The sequence below is a fragment of the Electrona antarctica genome (assembly GCF_951216825.1).
Source record: "Electrona antarctica genome assembly, chromosome: 4".
NCBI lineage: Eukaryota > Metazoa > Chordata > Actinopteri > Myctophiformes > Myctophidae > Electrona > Electrona antarctica.
The window spans coordinates 44,127,767-44,150,441 of NC_136809.1; the positions used below are offsets into that span (position 1 = coordinate 44,127,767).

Consider the following 22,675-nt stretch of genomic DNA (forward strand, 5'->3'; position numbering starts at 1 on the left):
CAGTTGTTGCATTCATGTTAACAAAACTCACATACTACAAAAGAATTATAACTGAGTCAAAGAAAACATGAAATAAATCCAAGCTGATCTTGCAGTTCTATAAGCATGTGATATACAACAGATGCTTTAAATAACTGTAATTAGCAGCTGTATGTAACAGATCAAAAACCAATGCTATTGTTCTTCTTATTGTTTTGGATTACAACAAGTGATCTAATTTACATATAGATGTAATTCTGTAATACACGAATCACGAATACAGAAGCAGTGACACAATTTGTATTACAGTCATGAAGGTGGGACATTAATGCAAAACATTTTCACAGGTACATTTCCTAAACCTTCAGTGTCATAAAAAAATATTGGCATATTTTCTGGGTATCATGTGCCTGTGCCACACTTACTTTTGGGCATCAGGAGGAGTGGAATGGCCAAAATATACTTCAAGAGACAGTAATGAATCCAAATCACAGTCTCGAGATAAATCTCTCCATTACACTAATCGGAGTCAGTTAAGTCATTCATAGTGAGTGTGTTTGAATGTATAGTTTTAAGTTGTGATATTCGAGATACCCTTGAAGTAAAGACCTCTTTAATGTACCAAACTGCCATCTCACAGCCGCTTCCCCTCCGCCTACATGACAGCATATTTAGGCCTGGTTAAATACAGCTTGGGCTATTTTTGGTTCAAGACACAAGCATACTAACTAAGTATAAATGAGTCACGTCACTGTATCTCCTGGTATATCTCTTATGACGGTTATGAAGATACTAGCATGATGATGGTGTTATCTACCTTATCTAATTTACTGGTGGTGAGTAAGTAAAAACTCTTGTAAAAAACATATTTTCATTTGTAATATTCAAAATATCCTATTTGTTTTGATAAAAGAATAATTGGGATGACAGCTTATCCCAAGTGAGATATTATGTCAACATAGAGTTAGGTAATACGGTATACTGTGTACAATCAATATGTCCCTATTTATTCCAATAAAGAGGTAGCTTCGACTTATTGCTTATGCTACCTGATGCCTTTCCACCTGTATGTAAAGCAACTACAGAATGTGGCTATATGTCCGTCTGTGAAATTCTAACTTGGTGGACATCATCAAAATGGGTCTCACGAGAGTACGGTAAGAACTACAGTTCCCTTGGTTCTCTTGAGGATGTCTACGGCCTCAGAGTGATTCACGCCCTCCAGACAGTGTCCATTCGCGGCAATGATCTGATCTCCACGCTGCAGCCTGCCGTCCTCTATGGCTGCGCCCTATGAAGCACACGAAGGGGATCAACATGACGTTAAGATCAGAGATTCTATTACTCTATCTCAATGGTTCTCAAACATTACAATGTCAAGGTCTCCCTCCCCTAAACTTCTGACTGAAAGGTAACATCTTTGGACATATTCTACCCAACAGCGACGATATGTTGACATTAAAGGGACATTTCACCGCTGGAAGAAACTGCAGTCACTCAATGTTAACGGTAGATAACAGTAGCACAATTTGAAATTTGCACCCTATGGCCCGAAAAATAATGTAGTCTGTGTGTTTGACTAAGCTTTGACTGGATTACTGAATTCCTACAATGGCCACAATGCTTTGCTGCACTGCTCCTGCTTGTGGAGAGGGCTGTTTTACTGAGACTGTAGTTACTGTAGTCCAGGAAGGAAGTGAGACCTGCAGTGTCTATGTCACCACTGTCACTTTGAAATACTAAAACATCTAAAAACACATATCACACACACACCAGAACCCCAGGAAAGTGTTTCTTGTACCCTAAACATTAATTAAAATAACATCTGGTTGCAAATGGGGTGAAATGTCCCTTTAACATTAAGAGCCCTATTAAGCAAGACGAAAAACCCATGCGGTAATACAGATTTCGCCCTCGCTCTGCGCCTTTTCGTATTATGGAAGCTGTGGTGAGCGCTCACTCATATGGAATACCACGTTCCTGCATAATTTAGCATTGGGGGAGTGTCCATATGTTAATTATTTTCGCTTTGCGCTAATTTGCTATTAAGCCCCTTGACCTAAAAACACTCAGCGCATACCGATTCCGCCTGGGTCTGACCACGTCTTAAAAGCAAAAAGCACTGTTTCATTTTACACTTGAGCGGCTCTGGAGTGCTGCTGGAGTGTTGCCATGTCTGTTTATTATAAGCGGCTTCTTTTTCTGCAAAGATGCTTGTAAATATTGGTAGTTGTGGTTGCTTTTCTTGTTTCTAAAGTGCTTATTTGGGCTTTTCTCCTAATGTTGTTTAAACCAGTGATCCTCACACAGCGACATTCCCATGTCAAGGACCCCCAGATTAATGCATTTGCCCAACTAAGCCAGTGACCCCCATGACAGATTTGTGTTTTTAAATGTTTCAATAACATTTTTCAAAAATATTCCACAATTGTCACTTTTTTCAAAGATTACTTTTGAAAATAGCAGATCTACCAGCTCACAATGCATCACATTCATTCATTAAAACAATGAACTCTGACTGCAGGGGGATATATATTTATAATGATCATTCTAACAATGTGCAAGAAAATATGTAAAAAGAAGGAAGAACTTTATATTTGTGGACAATCAAAATATGCTGGAAATTTTAATGTGGTGTCATTAAAAGGAATCTTGATATGGCAGACTCACTATCTAGAAAATAAAAACATGGCACTTCATTTAAAATAGGTTGTAGACCCCTGTTATGGTAGCGGTGTGGCAGCGGTGGCCGAACGGATAGCGGCGCGGTCTAGATACCGGAAGGTTCCCAGTTCGAACCAGCCGCCCGACACGTTAAAATTACCACCGCTGAAATGCCCTTGAACAAGGCATCAACCACTACGATGAAATGTGTTCTATGAGCAGGGCCTGGCTGGAAACAAGTTCTTGAGCTTAGCCCAGATACCCTGGGTAAATATAGATTTCATTTCATTTCATTTATATGCGATTCTTTTGGGAGTATGTTTATAGACCTATTTACTTGTTTCTATGACACATGGCAACAGCGAGTTTTCTGGATTTCTCGTTGAGATTATAAAGGGTCATATATCGCTCATTTCTCAACCTTTTTTAGAAATTAAAACATCTCCATACTCATTGGGAGGTTTGCTTTCATACGCTGTATCACACCCGACTCAATTCTTCTTCAATAATATGCTACGAGCGAAGACCATAACATTGGGGCCGCAGCAATACGCATGGCGCACGTATGGCATTTCAACTCATTCCTTCGTCGTGACTCGAATGAAATAAAATAAAATAAACGTTATTTTACTGGTGTTTTTCAATAGAAACAAATAAAGAGCGTGTGTGCAACAGTCAGTGCATATACGTGCATGCACTATAGGCTATATTTCCTCCTTGTCGGGATGGTGAGCTGAGCTCTTCACAGCCCGTTTGTCTTTCATATTATTCTTATAATATTTGATATTATAAACACTCATGGTTCTCTCATTTCTCAACCGTTTTTTAAAATGTAAAAATCCCCATATTCCTTAGGAATCTTGCTTTCATTCGCTGTATGGTACATGGTTCTATTTTTATCGAATTAAACAATATCAAACGAACTTGTATGTTCGGGGGTTAGACGATTCTGGGAACATTACGCATGGATTGCCAATTTGCCAGCCAATGCTGCGTATCTACTCGCAGTTCCATTCCGATCTGAAAGGTATAGGTAGGTGCCATTTCAAAGTCTTAGTTATTCATTTATGAATCAAATGAACTAGAATAAAGATTTTTACAGCTGTTTTTCATGCTTAGAACAGAAACAAATTAAGTGACGATGTGCGTATATCTCCCTCCCTTAGCATATGGCTGCGCCGCTGTAATGACTTTCCAATGAAAACTGCAAGTTACTTAACAAAATAGAGACATAGGCCTACAAGCTATGCACATCATGGCTGTGACAGCTTGTGGATCTGTTCTTTGGAGGCATAAAGGTGACAGCATGCAGTGCAATATGAATAATTAACCCAAATGTGACAAAGTCATGTCATGTCTATGGTGCCAGTCTGCAGAAATGTAATACCACTTGCCGAAAAGGGCGCATCATCAGCTGGTGTCGTAAAGAGAATAGTACGGACATGTTCATTGGGTAAGCCTCAAAACTCCCTTAAACACTCCCATGACTAATTCAAGGCCGTTTTGCTCACACCACGGTGTGTCGAAAGCGCTTCTTACCTGGCCCATAATTGTAATATGACATTGCACCCGCCCCCACGTCTTAAAAACTGTAAAATTATATGTAATTAGATTCCACTTGCTTAATAGGGCCCTAAGTCTCTCCATGATCTTTCTCTCAAGATGCACACGCGGCAGATTAGACACACCTACGGACCGACATGGGGTCGGACATGGGGTCGGACATGGGGTCGGACATGGGGTCGGACATGGGGTCGGACATGGGGTCGGACATGGGGTCGGACATGCGCTGCTCCCGTGCTTGCGGTTAGGTTAGGGTTTGAGGTAGGTTGTCGGTCTAATGACAGTCGGACCAATAGTATGTCTAAACTAAAGCCTGGTACCCCTTTCTCTCACCTTGTTGAAGATAGATTTGATGTAGATGGGCAGGTCTCCATGAGGGCTGCCAAACCCTCCCACGATACTGAAGCCCAGCCCGGAGGAGCCCCTCTCCAGTGTGATGGTCTTGTACATACGAGCACTATGCGACCAGCATACAGAGAAGAGTTCAGAACTGAAATGCATGTATCATGACACCATGTGGCAGTTTTACTCAAATAAATGTACAATCAAAATGAGTTTCAACAGGACATGAAACAAGAGGCCCTACGGCCTACAGCCCTACGGCTGTGCCGTTTGTAAATTAGCTAAGAGAGACCCTATGAGTGTGCTGTCTGTGTGTGGAACAAGCTTCTAAAATTGTCTTTCTTGCCTTAATCTCCTCTTTTTCTCTTTCTTTCTTGGAAAAATAACACGATGGGAACAAAACACTATGCACAAAAACAAATTTCACCCACTTTCTTTTTACTTAAAACTGTGATGTGAAAATACAGATGATTGATGTTGCATGAATTGTTCTCTATAATAGAATAGAACACCTTCGAAAACACCTTCAAAAAGTCAGTTTGTAAAACTCAAATGCATTGAGATCTAGGCTGCTTGTCACACAGTAGATATACCGTAACAACTTGGGCCCGGCATTCTAGAAAGCTTTTTTCTTTTTAATGTTTTGTTGTCATCTTTAAATGAAAACTGCTACAATGACACCAGTCCCAGTGCTCAACGTCGCTGAAAGACCAAATTACTGTCATGGCAACCTGAGAGAGTTCTTCTTGTACTCTGACTGAATGAATCAAACCAGCATCGATAGAAGCAGAACATCAGCCAAGCAAACTGATATTGATTCCTACCAAAGGTTGTTGTGAAAACATGGCAGACTGCTGTGATCCTGGCCTCCACATCCCCCAGTACCTGCTGCAACCTACACTCACACACACACACACGCACACGCACACGCACACGCACACGCGCACACACACACACACACACACACACACACACACACACACACACACACACACACACACACACACAAACACGCACACGCACACACACGCACGCAATTCAAATCTTCCAATGAATTCAAATGAATGTACGAGACACACTCTTTGTAAAATAGCTAGTTTCTACTTCCTTGGAGAGATTATGTCAAGATAAATCATGCCTGTCATGGAACCATGAAGAAAGGAGGATATTGCAAGCACTCAGTTGAGTAGTTCCAAGTCATAGAGTGACGGGTGCACGGCTCAGGTAGATACAGTAGTTCCAAGTCATAGAGTGACGGGTGCACGGCTCAGGTAGATACAGTTCGTAGAAAAGAATACCAGCACTCACGTTATATCCAATGGGATTCTTGTTTATTTTTCAATTAAGCAATATGGACGTTTGGGCCCGGAGGCCTTCCTCAGCGTGAATCTGATTTACGCTGAGGAAGGCCTCCGTATGTTGCTAGCTTGCTGCGGGGGGAAATTGAAAAATAAACAAGAATCCTATTGGATACAACGTGAGTGCTGGAATTATTTTCTATGAACTGTCATGGAACCATCCCACCAAGTACCTCCGTGTTCAGAGTTATCTTTACCATTGAAGCTTTCAGATAATGCAGGTATATTGTATGCAATCTACTTGTCCAGAAGACTTCATATACTGTAGTGTACTGCATGGCATCCACATATTCTCTCTCTCTCTCTCTCTCTCTCTCTCTCTCTCTCTCTCTCTCTCTGCTGTTAATTTTAGAGACTCGCACAATAAAACGCATACCACTCTGGAAAACAGAAACGACAATGGATCCACTTAAAGGGGCATTCCACTCATTTTCAACATTTTACTATGTCATTAATATACCTTAGAGCTGTTGTGTGGAAATAATAAAAAACGTCCCCCCCATTCTGTGTTTCCTAGAACTGGAGGTCTGAAAAAAAATCATTAACATGGTGAAACACATCTTGATGATGTCATCAAGATGTGTTTCACCATGTTAATGATTTTTTTGTTAATGATTTTTCTGGGAAACACAGAATTGGGGGACTTTTTTATTATTTCCACATAACACCTCTAAGGTATATTAATGACATAGTAAAATGTTGAAAATTAGTGGTATTCTCCTATGCAATTAGTTACAGTTAGTTTGTGCTCTGGAGAAGGTACCAGTGGCCCTTCAAATAAATAATAACCAAAAACAATGGTAACATTGGCAACTGTCATGTACTACAGTATATGAGCTGGAGCCTGGTGGTGGTGGCCCATAGAATAATTGATTACATTTTGGACACTTCCAGAGTCAAAATGAACCCTCAGGATTTAACTGTGTGTCAGGCAGAGACTGTGCAACACTTGTGAGACTATTGCACACACACACACACACGCACACACACACACGCACACACACACACACACACACACACACACACACACACACACACACACACACACACACACACACACACACACACACACACACACACACACACACACACACACACACACACACGCACACACACGCACGCACACACACACACACACACACACTGTCCATCAGCATTGTTTACCTGCAGAGTGACGGGCCCCATGGCATTCTTTAACAGGGCTCCTGCATGGACGTGAGTCATCCCTTCCGTGGACACATCATTGATTCTGATAATCCTGTCCCCATTCTGACAGCGCACGCACACACACACACACACACGCACGCACACGCACGCACGCACGCACGCACACGCACGTACACACGCACACACACGCACAGATAGAGAGACAGAGAGCGGTGGATGACAGAAAGTGTTCACAGCACACATAGACACCCATCTACCATCACCAACTCCATCAGTCCGTCCGTCCGTCCGCACACGCACACACACACACACACACACACACACACACACACAGAGCACTATCTGTGCTCTTGCTATTTGTGCACATAGCCTAACTCACGCAATACCATTGCAATATTTCAAACTGTCCGTCTGCCCCAGATGATACCTGTCACTATACGCTGTCAAATTCTGGGTCCATTTTGTTACATTTGCACTCTCAAATTCAGTTCACACTGTCCATATTGCTCGCACCTGGTCTAACCCAATAGTCATTGTTATTATTATTCCTATATTTACTTTTATACTTCATACACTGTATTTACTTTTACATATCATGTATGTATATAGTTTTACATGGGCATGCCCCTATACAAAGTTTGTTGTCTTTGGGATCATTTTGTGTGGTGGGAGAGGCTAACTTTGCGAGAGCTTTCGTCTGTGTTCATGGATGTGTTTGTGTGGTACTGTCTTATGTAGTGTATGCTTTCTGCTTTGTATATTTGTGCTGAAAGGACCCCCTCGAAAACGCGGGGAAAACATGGGGGAGAACGAGATCTCAAGGGATTTATCCTTCGTACATCGTTTCTCTGTAGGAGAAATGTCCTTGAGCATATTGTGCATGTGCACTGGAAACACTCCACACCAGTGGGTCTCAAAGTGTCCTTGAGTGGGTTCCAAATGGCCCTGTACGGGTGTGTAACTCTGAGACACTCTGAGAGACTCTCAGGACACCCTGAGACACTCTGAGACACTCTGAGAGTGTCCAACTCTGAGACACTCTGAGAGTGTCCACCTCTGAGACACTCTTGTCCACCGTCAGAGTTATGGGGGTCCTTGAAATAAAAAAAACTTGGAGAACCACTGCACACAAAATGGAACAGAGCCTTAAAGGGATATTTCATAATATATTCATAATAATATCAGTCACCAGAAAAAAGGTTGGCTGTTTTCGATGAATCTATCATGGTTAAAATAGAGTTTGTAGTTATAATGGCTTTGTATAGGAAGGGGGTGGGGCAGCTAAAATTAATATCAAATATCTAATTACTGAATCAAGCAACTTAAAAAAGTTCTGGGCTGTTCACAAAAGACTGAGTAGACGATGAAATGACCAAAAGTATTTTTTTTAAGTTGAAATATCCCTTTAATTAGTATCATTGGTAACACCTGTGAAGGAAGTAGGGAAGCGGGAAGAGTTATTCGGTCTGCATAGAGCCCATTGTGCGTGGACCTCATTACCACACACACCCTCACCTGGAGTTGTTTTGTCTTGGCAGCCAGTCCGTCCGTATCCATGGTAACGATGAAAAGAGGCACGTCGCCATGGGGACTGCCCACTCCTCCTGCTACGCCGATGCCCAGCGAATCACACGGGCCCTGACGTGGTGGTCATGCACGCACGCACGCACACGCACACACACATACACACACACACACACACACACACACACACACACACACACACACACACAAGCATTTTTTTTACTTGAGTAAAAGTAGCAATACCACAAATAATCTGTAGTAAATGTTTTACTTGAATAAAAGTGCAATTATTGGCATCAAATTAAGCTTACTGTACCAAACGTAAAGGTAGGCTACTTTACTTACTATGCAGAATGGTCCATTTCAAAGTCATATTATTGGATTGTATTCGATTTATATTAAGAATCTACATCTGATCTGATCATCATGAGGGGATGAATTGAATCTTGACCATCAGGTCAAAACTAATGTCAGTCCTGTGTCTAGGGGTGAGACATGACCTTTGACCCGATCTAAACTAATGTCAGTCCTGTGTCTGGGTGAGACATGACCTTTGACCCGATCTAAACTAATGTCAGTCCTGTGTCTAGGTGAGACATGACCTTTGACCCGATCTAAACTAATGTCAGTCCTGTCTAGGTGAGACATGACCTTTGACCCGATCTAAACTAATGTCAGTCCTGTGTCTGGGTGAGACATGACCTTTGACACCATCTAAACTAATGTCAGTCCTAGACATGACCTTTGAGACATGACCTTTGACCCGATCTAAACTAATGTCAGTCCTGTGTCTAAGTGAGACATGACCGTTGACACGATCGAAATGTCTCAATAGAAGAGCACGGAGACAAAATGCAGCCACCCCAAATGTTATACAAAAGTTATATTGTATTTACACACTGTACTATGCAGATTGGACGGACTTACATTTTATTCTTAAAAAAAAGTTTTACACAGTGCTGCTTTAAATTAAGTAATAAGTAAGTAAAGGTGGTGACTGACAAATACTTTAATTGTTGTGTAGTAAAACAATATTTGCCTCCGAGATGTAGCAGAGAGGAAACATAAAGTATCAAAAAATAGAAATACTTTGTAGATAAATATAGCACTTAAATATAGCACTTAATGTACCTAGGCCTACCTAGTTACTTTCCACCACTGAAAACAAGTGTATTGTGAACTCTGCATGGTTTCTGGTTTCAGGACCCCCAAAAGATTACTGCTCTTGTGAAAAAAATGTGAGATACTGTGTGATGTGAATTCAAAGGTAAATCTAAGCGTTGGGGCTATCTATGAGATTTTGAAGTTCACCTTTTGTAGAACTACTTTCCGGGTCTCACGGCACTCTTCAGATACTGTGGGAAGAAGGAGTGTAATGTTTTCAGAACATTCGTTTTCAGATTAGTTGTTTCAATCTGACAAAATACAATTAAATCTCAACACTTTCATAATTGCATGAAATTAACTAACTACCATATTTAATATAATATTAGAAAGCCTTCATGACATAGGGCTAAAGTTCTGAGCATCTGAGACACTTTAGAGTGTTTGAAATATATGTACATAATTCATAATTGTTAATTTTCTCCCCAAACTCCAGAATTGATGTACCACGTACCAAAATGCCCATATTTGCTGTCTGTCTCCCTCTGGTGGCCTGAGGAAGTATCACATCCACTTGAGGGCGTCAGGGTGGAGCAGTCAGAGTCTTCACTCTGGATAAATAAACACAATTGAAAGTAGTGATGTTGGCATGGGCCGGCTTAGCGGCCCAGGCACCTGGTAATCCAACATGACAGTGTGTCGCGGGTTCGAGTCCCGATCCCAACAAACTTTGCTGTGTGTCTTACCCCCATTTCCTGTCTAGCTACAGTACAACTATCAATAAAGGCAAAAAAACCCCCAAAACATATCTTATAAAAAAAATAAAGTAGTGATGTTATGGAAGAAGGGCATTCTGGGAGTTTAAATATTTGCTAAATCCGGTAATCATTCTACATCAGTGGTTCTCAACCAGTGGTCCAGGGACCACCAGTGGTCCCTGAGGGGTGTTCCAGGTGGTCCCCAGCTGAATGATGGAGATTTCATAACCAAATGGACCCATATTAGATCTTTAACTCTTGAGAGGGTAAAATGAAAAAAATATTACGGGTACATTTGGTTTCATTTTACACTCTCAAGAGTTAAATCATATAGTTAAACATCTGCATTACTTAATTGAAGAATTGTTATATTTTGATCAACAATTGCCTGTTGTCTTTCCTACACAGCATGGAATTGTGGACACAATCTCATCCAACGACAACAAAATATTCTAAGTCTTGAGAGGCTAAATGTCATCAAATGGTGGTCCATGCATGGCTCAAAAGGCAGAATGAATAATGAACCTTGATATGAAAAGAGTTGAAAACCACAGTTCTACATCATTCCAGGTGGCCAGCAGACATTTTTTATAATGAATATCAACCGCCGAATAATAATCCCTATTTGTTATTAGGACATTTGGAATGAATTCAGGAATGTATTATGTTTTCTCAGAGAAAGTCACAGCCAGCCACAAAGAGCTGGGACACTTTACCTGGCTCCAATGTGAGTACGGTATCCCGGCTTTGAAACGAGCCACTTCTAGATTTACAGCACCACTGCACCTCTGAGGCAAAATGGACACAACAAGGTAACTGTGTCAAGATAACTCTGTCTATATTTATGTGTTCATATTAATAATCCTCAGCGTCAATTTATCAATTTGTAACTCTGAGCGAGTGAGTGTGTACTAAAGCAACCATTTGGTTGCATTTGTAAATATATGTTTCTTTTTTTTTGTGGAAAAAGCTAAGAGACCCTTTTGTTGTACAGTTTGTAGCAAAAGCTTGTAAATATCTATAAGAACCACTCAGAAGAAATGAAAAAAAAAACACCTTTACCTGTACTATTTGTGGCAAAAGTACTCAAACTTTCTTTCTTTTCCTGCTATATCTCCGTATCCTCCCCCCTTCCCTTCTTTGTTTGTGTCACAATGAGAACTATGCATAAAACGAATTCCACCCACTTTTATTTAACTGTGTGACACTAAAGCTGAGTCTGATTTAGATTTGCTCAGAGTGTACAAATAAATAAACCCTGATGATTTAACTGTCCTTGACTGACCTGTAGCAGCTTCTCTGCGTGCTCCTGTGTTGCTGCGCGGACATCCTCGCCGCTGATGGAGAGAATCTGGTCCCCTAGCAACAGCCTGCCATCTGCATCCGCCAATCCCCCCTTGATTATGTCTGAGACGAAGACGCCTGTGTCGTTACTGGTGATGAAAACATTGGGAAGTCGAAAATTACACCACGTCTCTCTCTCTCCACATTCAGAGTTCATTATGCGGCGTGTGGGCCCGCTGCCTTGGGCGCGGATGTGTCATAATCGTGCCTTTCTTCTGATGGATCCAATTTAGTCACAAAACTCTTGTTACAATACGTTCCATTGCATTGGCTAAATATTTATAAAAGCCACAGACAAACTTAACCACTAAACACATTTAGGACTATGAGGCCAGATTCTACAAAATGTCATCTACATCCTAACAGTTTTCTGAAAAACCTTCTATATCAGTGGTTCTCAAACTATTTCATGTCAAGGACCCCAAAAATGGCCGCCAACCCCCATCTGAAATACATGAGCATGGTTGCTATGGTCACCCAGTTCACACGGGTGTGATTTCATTACGTCAGACATTACGTCAGACCACAGCTGATCAGTCTATATAAGACCTTACACCACTCAGTTCACACGGGTGTGATTTTTAAATTACAGTGAGGACACCAGCCCCTCATAATGTATTATTTGTAACCCACCGTGGGCTGCCCATCTCCTCATTTCATTTACATGAGTTATGTGTAGCTCCTTATCATCATGGACATGGAAATATTCTATCTGGTGCATTGACCCGTGGCTCTTCAATATGCCGTGCCTCTTAAAAAAAAAAAGGAGAATATGTGATTAATCTGCCTCAGGTGATTTATTTCATGGTATCACTGCTCCCATGGACGGCTACTCATCATGAGCTCTCAGTTTTGATAAGAATGGTAAAACACAGAACGTTAACATTTTATGCAATACTTCATCTTTCTTCACAAAGGCCTTCAGGAGACTAAACATTAAAATGATGACGTAAAATCAAAGGTAAGTGTGGCAAAAGCGTCGTTTCTTTGTGCAGATCAAATAGCCACATAATTGGCTGAAGCAGTACTGTTGTCGTATCTGATCAAGGAAGCTATCAGCTTATAATAGCAGAACACCAAGCCACTGTAATGCAGCTCCATTTAGTAATGAGCCTGCAATCCATATCCCATAGATAAAAACATAAATTGGACAAGCAGACAAATGTCTGCAAATGTAACAGAGTGTTATCCTAGAACAGATAGTTTATGACTCCTGTCTCATTCACAGCTTTTCAATGTTAAGGGGAAAATGTTATCAAATTTGGACTGAACAGCTGTTAGCCTATCTCTCCAGGGGATTTGTCAAGGGCCTGAGTGTAAAAAAAAAATCACACCCGTGTGAACTGAGTGGTGTAAGGTATTATATAGCCTGATCAGCTGTGTTCTGATGTAATGTCTGACGTAATTAAATCAGCATCAACCAATCAGCATCAACCATGCTCATTTTTTTTGCACAGACAGACAGACAGACAGACTAACAAAGCCAGTTGTAGGAGTGGTTTACACCACTCAAAAACTATTAAATGTCATATATATAATGTTCTTGGAATTTCTTATATTAAATAGACAGGCAAGTATGACATTATTGAACTGGCAACTTTTATTTTACCAGTCAATAATTGCTACTGACCTCTAGTGTAGAAAACAAGGCTAATGGCAATTTGTAATATATACTGTGAAAAATCAAAATCAACAAAATGACGCATCATGTCCAAAGCTAATTACTATACCTCTTTCTATAGTGGTCAGGCCTAATGCCTGTACAGACTCCAATAGGCTCTATGCACACAGAATAACGTCCTGCTTCCGGGCCCCTTCCCTACTTCCTTCATCTATCATACCGATGATACTAATTAAGACTCTGTTCCATTTAGTGTACAGTGGTTCTCAAACCTTTTCATTTCAAGGACCTCCATAAGTCTGAGAGTGTACAGGTCCATTTGGTTCCATTTGTACACTCTCAGACTTACACACCCATACCGGGCCACTTGGAACCCAGTCAAGGACTCATTGGCCATCATTTATCAACGTAGTGTAGACCAAATAATGGGCGTACGTACGGCAAGATCAGTGCAATTGTCTGCATTAATCTAACGTGACGTTGGACTTTGACGTAGCTCACGCCAAAGCTCACGTCTAGTCGGCATCTAGTGTGGGGAGTTGTCTACACCCGCGGTTTGGTCGTATTCAGGTTCTTCATGTAGTAAAACCAGGCTGTTTTGGCAAATATTTAAGGTTGTGTTATTTAAATAACTGTCGGTTTCAGCCGTGAGATGTATCAAAGAAGCGACCAATTTACGCTAGGATAGGCGGTATAGGATCACTTGATAAATGCCATGTTGATTGACGTGGTCCTACACCAAAAACCCACTCAAAATTAAGGCAGAATATACACTCCATTGATACATGAGACCCACTGGTGTAGCAGAGTGTTTCCAGTGAGCCAACATGGTGAACATGCACAATAGCAGCACCCTGATTCTGTTTGACCAGAGTGGAACAGAGCCTTCATTAGTATAGCCGAATGCGAACGGAAATAAAAGCCTGGGTACAGAGGCTATCATTAGTAACAGTGTTATTATGTGTGCATAGAGCGTATCCATTACTATACCTGCCTCGTAAAGCCTGTCCACTAGACTAATTCATGATTGTACCTCTTCCCTACAGTGGTCAGGCCTAGTAAAGCCTGTCCACTAGACTCTAGTTCATTACTGTACCTCTTCCCTACAGTGGTCAGGCCTAGTAAAGCCTGTCCACTAGACTCTAGTTCATTACTGTACCTCTTCCCTATAGTGGTCAGGCCTAGTAAAGCCTGTCCACTAGACTCTAGTTCATTACTGTACCTCTTCCCTACAGTGGTCAGGCCTAGTAAAGCCTGTCCACTAGACTCTAGTTCATTACTGTACCTCTTCCCTACAGTGGTCAGGCCTAGTAAAGCCTGTCCACTAGACTCTAGTTCATTACTGTACCTCTTCCCTACAGTGGTCAGGCCTAGTAAAGCCTGTCCACTAGACTCTAGTTCATTACTGTACCTCTTCCCTACAGTGGTCAGGCCTAGTAAAGCCTGTCCACTAGACTCTAGTTCATTACTATACCTCTTCCCTATAGTGGTCAGGCCTAGTAAAGCCTGTCCACTAGACTCTAGTTCATTACTGTACCTCTTCCCTACAGTGGTCAGGCCTAGTAAAGCCTGTCCACTAGACTCTAGTTCATTACTATACCTCTTCCCTATAGTGGTCAGGCCTAGTAAAGCCTGTCCACTAGACTCTAGTTCATTACTATACCTCTTCCCTATAGTGGTCAGGCCTAGTAAAGCCTGTCCACTAGACTCTAGTTCATTACTGTACCTCTTCCCTACAGTGGTCAGGCCTAGTAAAGCCTGTCCACTAGACTCTAGTTCATTACTGTACCTCTTCCCTATAGTTGTCAGGCCTAGTAAAGCCTGTCCACTAGACTCTAGTTCAATACTATACCTCTTCCCTACAGTGGTCAGGCCTAGTAAAGCCTGTCCACTAGACTCTAGTTCATTACTGTACCTCTTCCCTACAGTGGTCAGGCCTAGTAAAGCCTGTCCACTAGACTCTAGTTCATTACTATACCTCTTCCCTATAGTTGTCAGGCCTAAAGCCTGTCCAGGCTGAGGCCGGAGCTCTATATTGAAGACGTCCCAGAGGTCCTCCTCTCTGTAAGTCTCCTGGTGCCTGAAGACACGCAGGTGCACCCGCTGGGTCGTCAGCCGCAGCACACCAATGGCCTCCTCGTGGGTGGCCTGCCGAAGGTCTATACCGTTCACCTGCACGCCGCGTGGAGGGCAGAGGGATAAAGGAATGGTGCAGGAGAGGAGAGGAACGGAGAGGGAGGGAAGAGTCAGTTAGAAGTTCTATTCCTGTGTGCCAATAAAAACCTTCCTTGTTTGTTGCCAGGATGAGACATTGTGTGTGTGTGTGTGTGTGTGTGCGTGCGTGCGTGCGTGCGTGCGTGCGTGCGTGCGTGCGTGCGTGCGTGCGTGCGTGCGTGCGTGCGTGCGTGCGTGCGTGCGTGCGTGCGTGCGTGCACCTCTAGTATCTGATCTCCTGCCTGCAGTCTCCCATCTCTCTGGGCAGCTCCACCATCATTCACTTCGTGGATTATTACTGCCCCCTGGAGGGAACATCAGAAATCACACTCTTATTAAAATACCAGAGAGAGATTAGATAATGAATTGAAAATTCAATTAAACTGAAACCATTTATTTGGGTATAATGAAAACAGCCTCTTTTTATCAGGTCTCAATCACGTATTTAACACTGTGGAAATATACTGGGAACGATTAGACATAGCTTGTAGACAACACAGTACAATTCCCAATGTTTAATATCCATGTGTAACTCCAAGAGGAAATGTTTCAGACTTTTACGCTTTGACTTTGACATCTTTATTGATATTAAAAAACAGACAAAGATCGGCTATTTTCAAATAGCCAAAGTTTAAATAGGGATGAAGTGATTAATGTTAAAGTAAAAGTACAATATTGGAAATTGGACGTACAGTACTCAAGTACAGTACAAATACCTCACATTTTTACTTAAGTACACTACTTAACCCATTTAGACCTGAGGCTCAACCTCTTTCATGTCAAGGACCCCCAGAATTATTTGTTCCAGGGACCCCCCAGGAGCAAAAACTTGAGTTAAAAACATTCACTCCGGAATATATATTCAAAGATGTGTGCCACATTTTCACGATTTTTCAAAAATAGCAGATCTACAAGCTCGTAGCGTGGCACTCGGTGCCGCGCTATGAGCTTGTAGATCTGCTATTTTCCCGTCCTTAATGTGTTAAGAAAATATACTTAGTTACTTTCCACCACAGTTGTTTTTTTCCCCGTGTTGACGTGGGACCAGTGTGCATTGAGTGCTCTCACCAGCAGGGTGTCACAGCCCCCTACGACGCTGAGGCCCAGACCCGTGTTCCCTTTACTGATCTCGATGGTGGTCTCACCGCCCGCCACCACGGGACAGCACCGGGGGTCATCAGCAGGGGACCCGGCACCGCGCGACCCGGGCCAATCCGATCGTCCGCTGGTATTGACGGAAGAAGAAGGATGCGAGGAGGAGGAGGACATACGCAGCGTGAGGGAGGCAGAGGAGGAAGAGGAGGAGGAGATCATGGCACCGGGATTGGGAGGAGGAAGAGAGGGAAGAGAGGCGGGATGGGAGGAGGGGGAGGAGGAGACGGGCCTGGAGCGGTTGATGGACGGCTTGGCTGATCCTTGTTGTTTCAGAGGCATACTGGACACCTGAACGAATAGTGGGGGGAAAACGTTTAGGCAAAGATGTTTCAATCAGTCAGAGTTGTCCCATTGATTGATGTGTGTAGGGCTGTCACGATTACACAATTAAGTTGACGATTAATTGTCACACAAATAAATTGCGATTAACGATTTAACTGTGTTTTTGTGCATTGGAAATTGGAACATTGTGTGTGTGTGTGTGTGTGTGTGTGTGTGTGTGTGTGTGTGTGTGTGTGTGTGTGTGTGTGTGTGTGTGTGTGTGTGTGTGTGTGCGTGTGTGTGTGTGTGCGTGCACATGCGTGCGTGCGCATGTTTACCTTGTCCACTGACAGTCTAGCCACAATCTCGTCACCCACAGCCATAATTCTATCTCCAACCTTTATCCGGCCATCCTATACAAATACATAAAACAGAACAATTATGAAGAGTAAACTGAAGAATAAACAGTGACAGTGTCCAATAGAATCTGTACCTCAAACCTTTATCATGGAGTCATTCAGGAAATGTATTTTTATGTGACATTCAACATGTTGTTTGTACATGCCAGGCAGTCATAATCTGCATTTAACATTGCCAGGGACCTCTGGTGATATGACGCACGCACGCACGCACGCACGCACGCACGCACGCACGCACGCACGCACGCACGCACGCACGCACGCACGCACGCACGCACGCACGCACGCACGCACGCACGCACGCACGCACGCACGCACGCACGCACGCACGCACGCACGCACGCACGCACACACACACACACACACACACACACACACACACACACACACACACACACACACACACACGGCGTGGTTCATTAGATTACTGACTGACATTACCTAGGTCCTAGGTGTGAATTAAAAAAGCTATACCTGCAGTTCCAAAAGCACTCAGAATGCAATCACTTTCATAAGAATTTAAATGACGGAGATGGTGCTCTGGGCTGGAGAGAACATAATAAATAACCCAAGAGTTTAAAGAAGCTAGATTATTTTCAATGTTGTTTGATGTTAGCTGGGGGGAAACCCATTATTGAGTGTAATCAATTCTGTAAGGGATGACATTCATGAAACTACTCAATGTAATAATTACTATAAGCACAGCTCCTCCTTAGTAATACTAATGCCACGGGGGAAGGGTGCTACAGTAGATTGAAAATGTGACACAGATGAATGGCTGAGAAGATGAAGATAGTTAGGGAAGGGAGTAAGGAATGAGTAGAGGAATAAAATCATTTGGAGTGAGACAGGATTCTGATGATAATAACGCCAGTAATAATGAGAATAACAACAATAACGATAATGATAATGATAATATAATAATATTAATATTAATGATGATGATGATGATGATGATGATGATGATGATGATGATGATGTTCCTGGTATACATTTTTTATTTATTTATTTTTTATATTTTTTGTGTGGCTTTCGACTTGATGGGGGGTGACATGCAGTAAAGGCTGTTGGGATCGGGAGTCGAACCCGCGGCACACTGCCAGACTGGATTACCAGCCAGGGTGCCTGGACCGCTGAGCCACGGCCCAGGCCATTTTTTTAAAACATTTTTTAAAAGTTTAAACAATTATAATACATTTAAACAATGATAATCGTTGAATGAAGCTTCTAAGTCAAAGTCCAGTCCTGTCCAAAGTTTTGGGGACAATAATAAATAAATAACATGGGAACATGAGAAACATAAACAACATGACCTTGCAGGCCTTATTATTATGATTAAAATGTGATTCATTTCCTACATAATCAATTGCCACAGATTATGCAGGGGTAAATTGTTTTCCAAAAACGGCACATAATCACGCATATCCCAAACATCAAACTTATTTCAAACTTCCCACATACAGTATACTACCGCATAAAATCACATACAAACCCACATATTTCACAACTTTCTGCCTATTTTGCATTTCTCATTTTTCCGCATAACTTCCCTGCATTTCACCACATAAAGTCACATACAAGTCTAAAGCTGCGTTCAGACATGGATGGTTAGAGCAACGCCATTACATACAAAGTCTAAAGCTGCGTTCAGACATGGATGGATAGAGCAACGCCATTACATACAAAGTCAATGCAAAGACCAGAAGTTGCGCAAGCGCAGCGAACGGGCGCGGCGCACCTTAACCCATTCAGGCCTGACGTCGAAATTTAAAAGAAATGTTTTCTAAATCATGACAATTTTCTGAAAGACTTGAGGCACATTTTAACGATTTAAAAAAAATAGCAGACCTACAAGTTCATAGCGCGCCACTCGGTGGCGCGCTATGAGCTTGTAGATCTGCTATTTTTCAATAGCTAAATTATAACATAACCAAAAGGGGTTCCCGCCCAAAATGGGTTAATTGTAAATTATAAAAGAGTGGGCGCTCAACCTACTTCCCACTAATGATAATGAGGATGATTATGACAATGAAAATAGAACAGAACATCATAATGACGGTGATAATGATGACAATATGATGACAGCGTGATGACGATGTCGTACCTTACTTGCAGTCCCGTGCTGAGTCAAGGAGCGTACTCCTTTCCTGGAGTTGTCCTCTGCCATGCAGATACCCAGATCCACCTGATCCTACAGTAACATGAGACGAGACAAACGAAACTACTAAAGCTCTCAGCCCTGACTGGTTGGACACTGAGTATTACTTACAATACATATCCACATTATCACTAAACCTCTCAGCCCCGACTGGTTGGACACTGAGTATTACAACAATACATATCCACATTATCACTAAACCTCTCAGCCCTGACTGGTTGTACACTGAGTATTACAACAATACATATCCACATTATCACTAAACCTCTCAGCTCTGACTGGTTGGACACTGAGTATTACACAATACATATCAAATGAACAACTAAACCTCTCAGCCCTGACTGGTTGTACACTGAGTATTACAACAATACATATCCACATTATCACTAAACATCTCAGCCCTGACTGGTTGGACACTGAGTATTATTTACAATACATATCCACATTATCACTAAACCTCTCAGCCCTGACTGGTTGGACACTGAGTATTACACAATACATATCAAATGAACAACTAAACCTCTCAGCCCTGACTGGTTGTACACTGAGTATTACAACAATACATATCCACATTATCACTAAACCTCTCAGCCCTGACTGGTTAGACACTGAGTATTATTTACAATACATATCCACATTATCACTAAAGCTCTCAGCTCTGACTGGTTGGACACTGAGTATTACACAATACATATCAAATGAACAACTAAAGCCCTCAGCTCTGACTGGTTGTATACCGAGGATTACAATACATATCCACATGAACCGTATCATCCCTGTTCTGGGCACATCATAATAAAATATGAAAACACCCTAGGGCCAACTACATCTACCTATCATAATGCACTTTCAGACCATGTTAAAGTCACATACAAATGCATTTATTTCATCAATATTAAGTATCAATGGTCTTTTGTCGGGTGTGCTGTGAACACATCACAAACAACTCTTTTTCAGCCTTATTTAACATGACCAAATGTAATCAGATGTGCAAGGTCTTTCTGTCTGTTTTAGTGGTTACCACTGATGATACAGTAGTTAAGTAGAGCTACAGTACACCTCTCTTTCATTTGCATTACAATGATAGTCATTGATGACTGGCCCCACATTAAACTAGAGCTCTCAAATCCTAGAGCTCGTTGGATGCGTGACTTTGAGGACAATAAGCACATTGATTGGCGGTGCAGTCAAAAGTGTGCCTATTAAATAGGCAAAGTTCATCGGAAATGGCAAATCTACAAGCTCATTTGGCTACTTGATTTGGTGTAGAGGGACAAAGGGCGGGGGTCAAGCAAGAGCCCTCGGGGGCCCTGGTCAATGAAGTTAGAAGGGAATCAGGTTCAATGGAGCGCATATGTCTTGCCAGGACAGGTGGCCTACCCTGTGTGACGTCAGTCTCCTGTGACGTATCTGATGACATACAGCATGACACCATTATTTGAGCAAAGTTCCCCCTGATCCCACCACCATTGAGTAATGACTTAATTAATTGATTGGTTTAATGAAAGTTAAATATTTCAAAAAATATAAAACACGAGAAAGCAAGTTGGCGCTGATAGGTCCAGCAGTCCAGCAATTAGCCTCGGACAAGAAAACACACAAACTGTGTAAAACATTATCTGGTGGAGATAATTAGACAGTATATTCCCTACATGTCATTTGACTGTTTCATTGCATAAACATAAGGGCCGTTAAGGGCCAAACATAATTTACACTACTAGTGTTGTACCTGAGGTAGCGTGATGTGTTGGATGTCTTTTAAGGGACATCCATCCGTTGAAGAGTCTGTCTGTGAGTTGACAGTTTGTGCACGTAGAGTAGCTTCATTCCTAGGCAGTCAAAAAGCATCTGTTATCACTAGTCCTCATGCCGTCCACCCTCATATACAGTACAATATTGAGTGTTGACCAAAAACAGTATAAAGTGAGGATTGTATTTTTGGAAAATCACCACTACGCTGTTACAAATGGAAAACCTACAAAGTACATGAGTTCAGTCGGATTAATTTTCCTGAATCCTACCTGATGAGAATGATTTTCACTTTAGAAGGAGCGTTATTGATGATGGTGGAGGCATTCTGGTGACTGCGACCATACATGATTTGACCATTGATCTAAAAGAAGAAACAACAATTAATTCCTATAATTAATGGGAAGAGAGAGATGGGAAGTGACACGCAGCAAAGGCCAACGTGATCGGGACTCGGGCTACATTGAGCCTAGGTGCCCAAACTGCTACGCCAGCCGCCCGGGCCATCTTTTGATGTTCTTAACATAATCCCCTCTCCCATCTCTCCCTGTCTTCAATCAATTAAATTCACCGTCCTTAAACTCCAATTTGGCAGCGGGCTGTTTCACCCCATGACTCACACCTGCCTCCCTCGCACGGCTTAGCGGTGTCCATTCTTTTAAAATGTTCTCCTAATTTAGTTATTGCCAATTCCCCCCATATCATTTACAGTCACTGCTGTGACTACCCCTGCTGTTTTGTCTGGGGAGGATGCAGAAAAGCCTGTGTCTCCTCCGATATTCATGGAGTGGTTAGCCACTTCTTTTCACTTGACAGTGAGAGATGGCTTAACGCGTGTAGAGAAACACACTGTCTCTTCCAGCTCTGCTCCCTGCTGAACAACCTGTGGGAGATGTTAGACATTTAACATTTGCTACTCTTCAAAGTCTAAAGGCAAAATATAAGCCTTGCTGCTTAGATTCTTCTTATAAATGTAATGGTGTGATGTTTTCAGTTTTTGTGAAATTAATGTTTGACAATGTGCTACTATGTTTTGTTTAAAAAGGGTAGGCAATATAAACCACAGCTTTAGCCTACAGCCCTACACTTTTTCGGTGCCAGCATTCAGTGCTAGCATTAGTGGATTTAAATGCATCTATGTATGTTCTGTGTATATATGCTCTTTAAATTAAACATACTTACTTTACTTACTACTAGAGCAGTGACCCTCCTCTGCATGCTTCCCACCCCAACATGAACACGGACAATTTAGTTTGTTGCAGCGCCCCGGCCAAGCCAAGACGGATGTGGCACAG

The 22,675-nt window shown here is 42.1% G+C and overlaps 1 protein-coding gene across 1 annotated transcript in view; it reads right to left on the bottom strand.

Moving 5' to 3' along the window:
* Window positions 1-1,123: 1,123 nt before the first annotated feature.
* LOC306921333 (multiple PDZ domain protein-like) overlaps window positions 1,124-22,675 on the bottom strand; it is a gene marked incomplete at its 3' end in the record, with an annotated part of 68,034 nt that continues 46,482 nt past the window's right edge. Inside the window, exons 27-42 of the mRNA XM_079498442.1 lie at window positions 21,653-21,744; window positions 20,887-20,941; window positions 19,578-19,664; window positions 17,393-17,467; window positions 17,023-17,081; window positions 16,707-16,863; window positions 15,860-15,943; window positions 15,403-15,596; window positions 11,745-11,892; window positions 11,176-11,247; window positions 10,193-10,312; window positions 8,589-8,711; window positions 7,071-7,175; window positions 5,373-5,443; window positions 4,540-4,663; window positions 1,124-1,270 (exon numbers count right to left, since the gene is read on the bottom strand). Coding sequence (XP_079354568.1) covers window positions 1,124-1,270; window positions 4,540-4,663; window positions 5,373-5,443; window positions 7,071-7,175; window positions 8,589-8,711; window positions 10,193-10,312; window positions 11,176-11,247; window positions 11,745-11,892; window positions 15,403-15,596; window positions 15,860-15,943; window positions 16,707-16,863; window positions 17,023-17,081; window positions 17,393-17,467; window positions 19,578-19,664; window positions 20,887-20,941; window positions 21,653-21,744 — 1,713 coding nt within the window. The remainder of the gene's footprint in view (window positions 1,271-4,539; window positions 4,664-5,372; window positions 5,444-7,070; window positions 7,176-8,588; window positions 8,712-10,192; window positions 10,313-11,175; window positions 11,248-11,744; window positions 11,893-15,402; window positions 15,597-15,859; window positions 15,944-16,706; window positions 16,864-17,022; window positions 17,082-17,392; window positions 17,468-19,577; window positions 19,665-20,886; window positions 20,942-21,652; window positions 21,745-22,675) is intronic.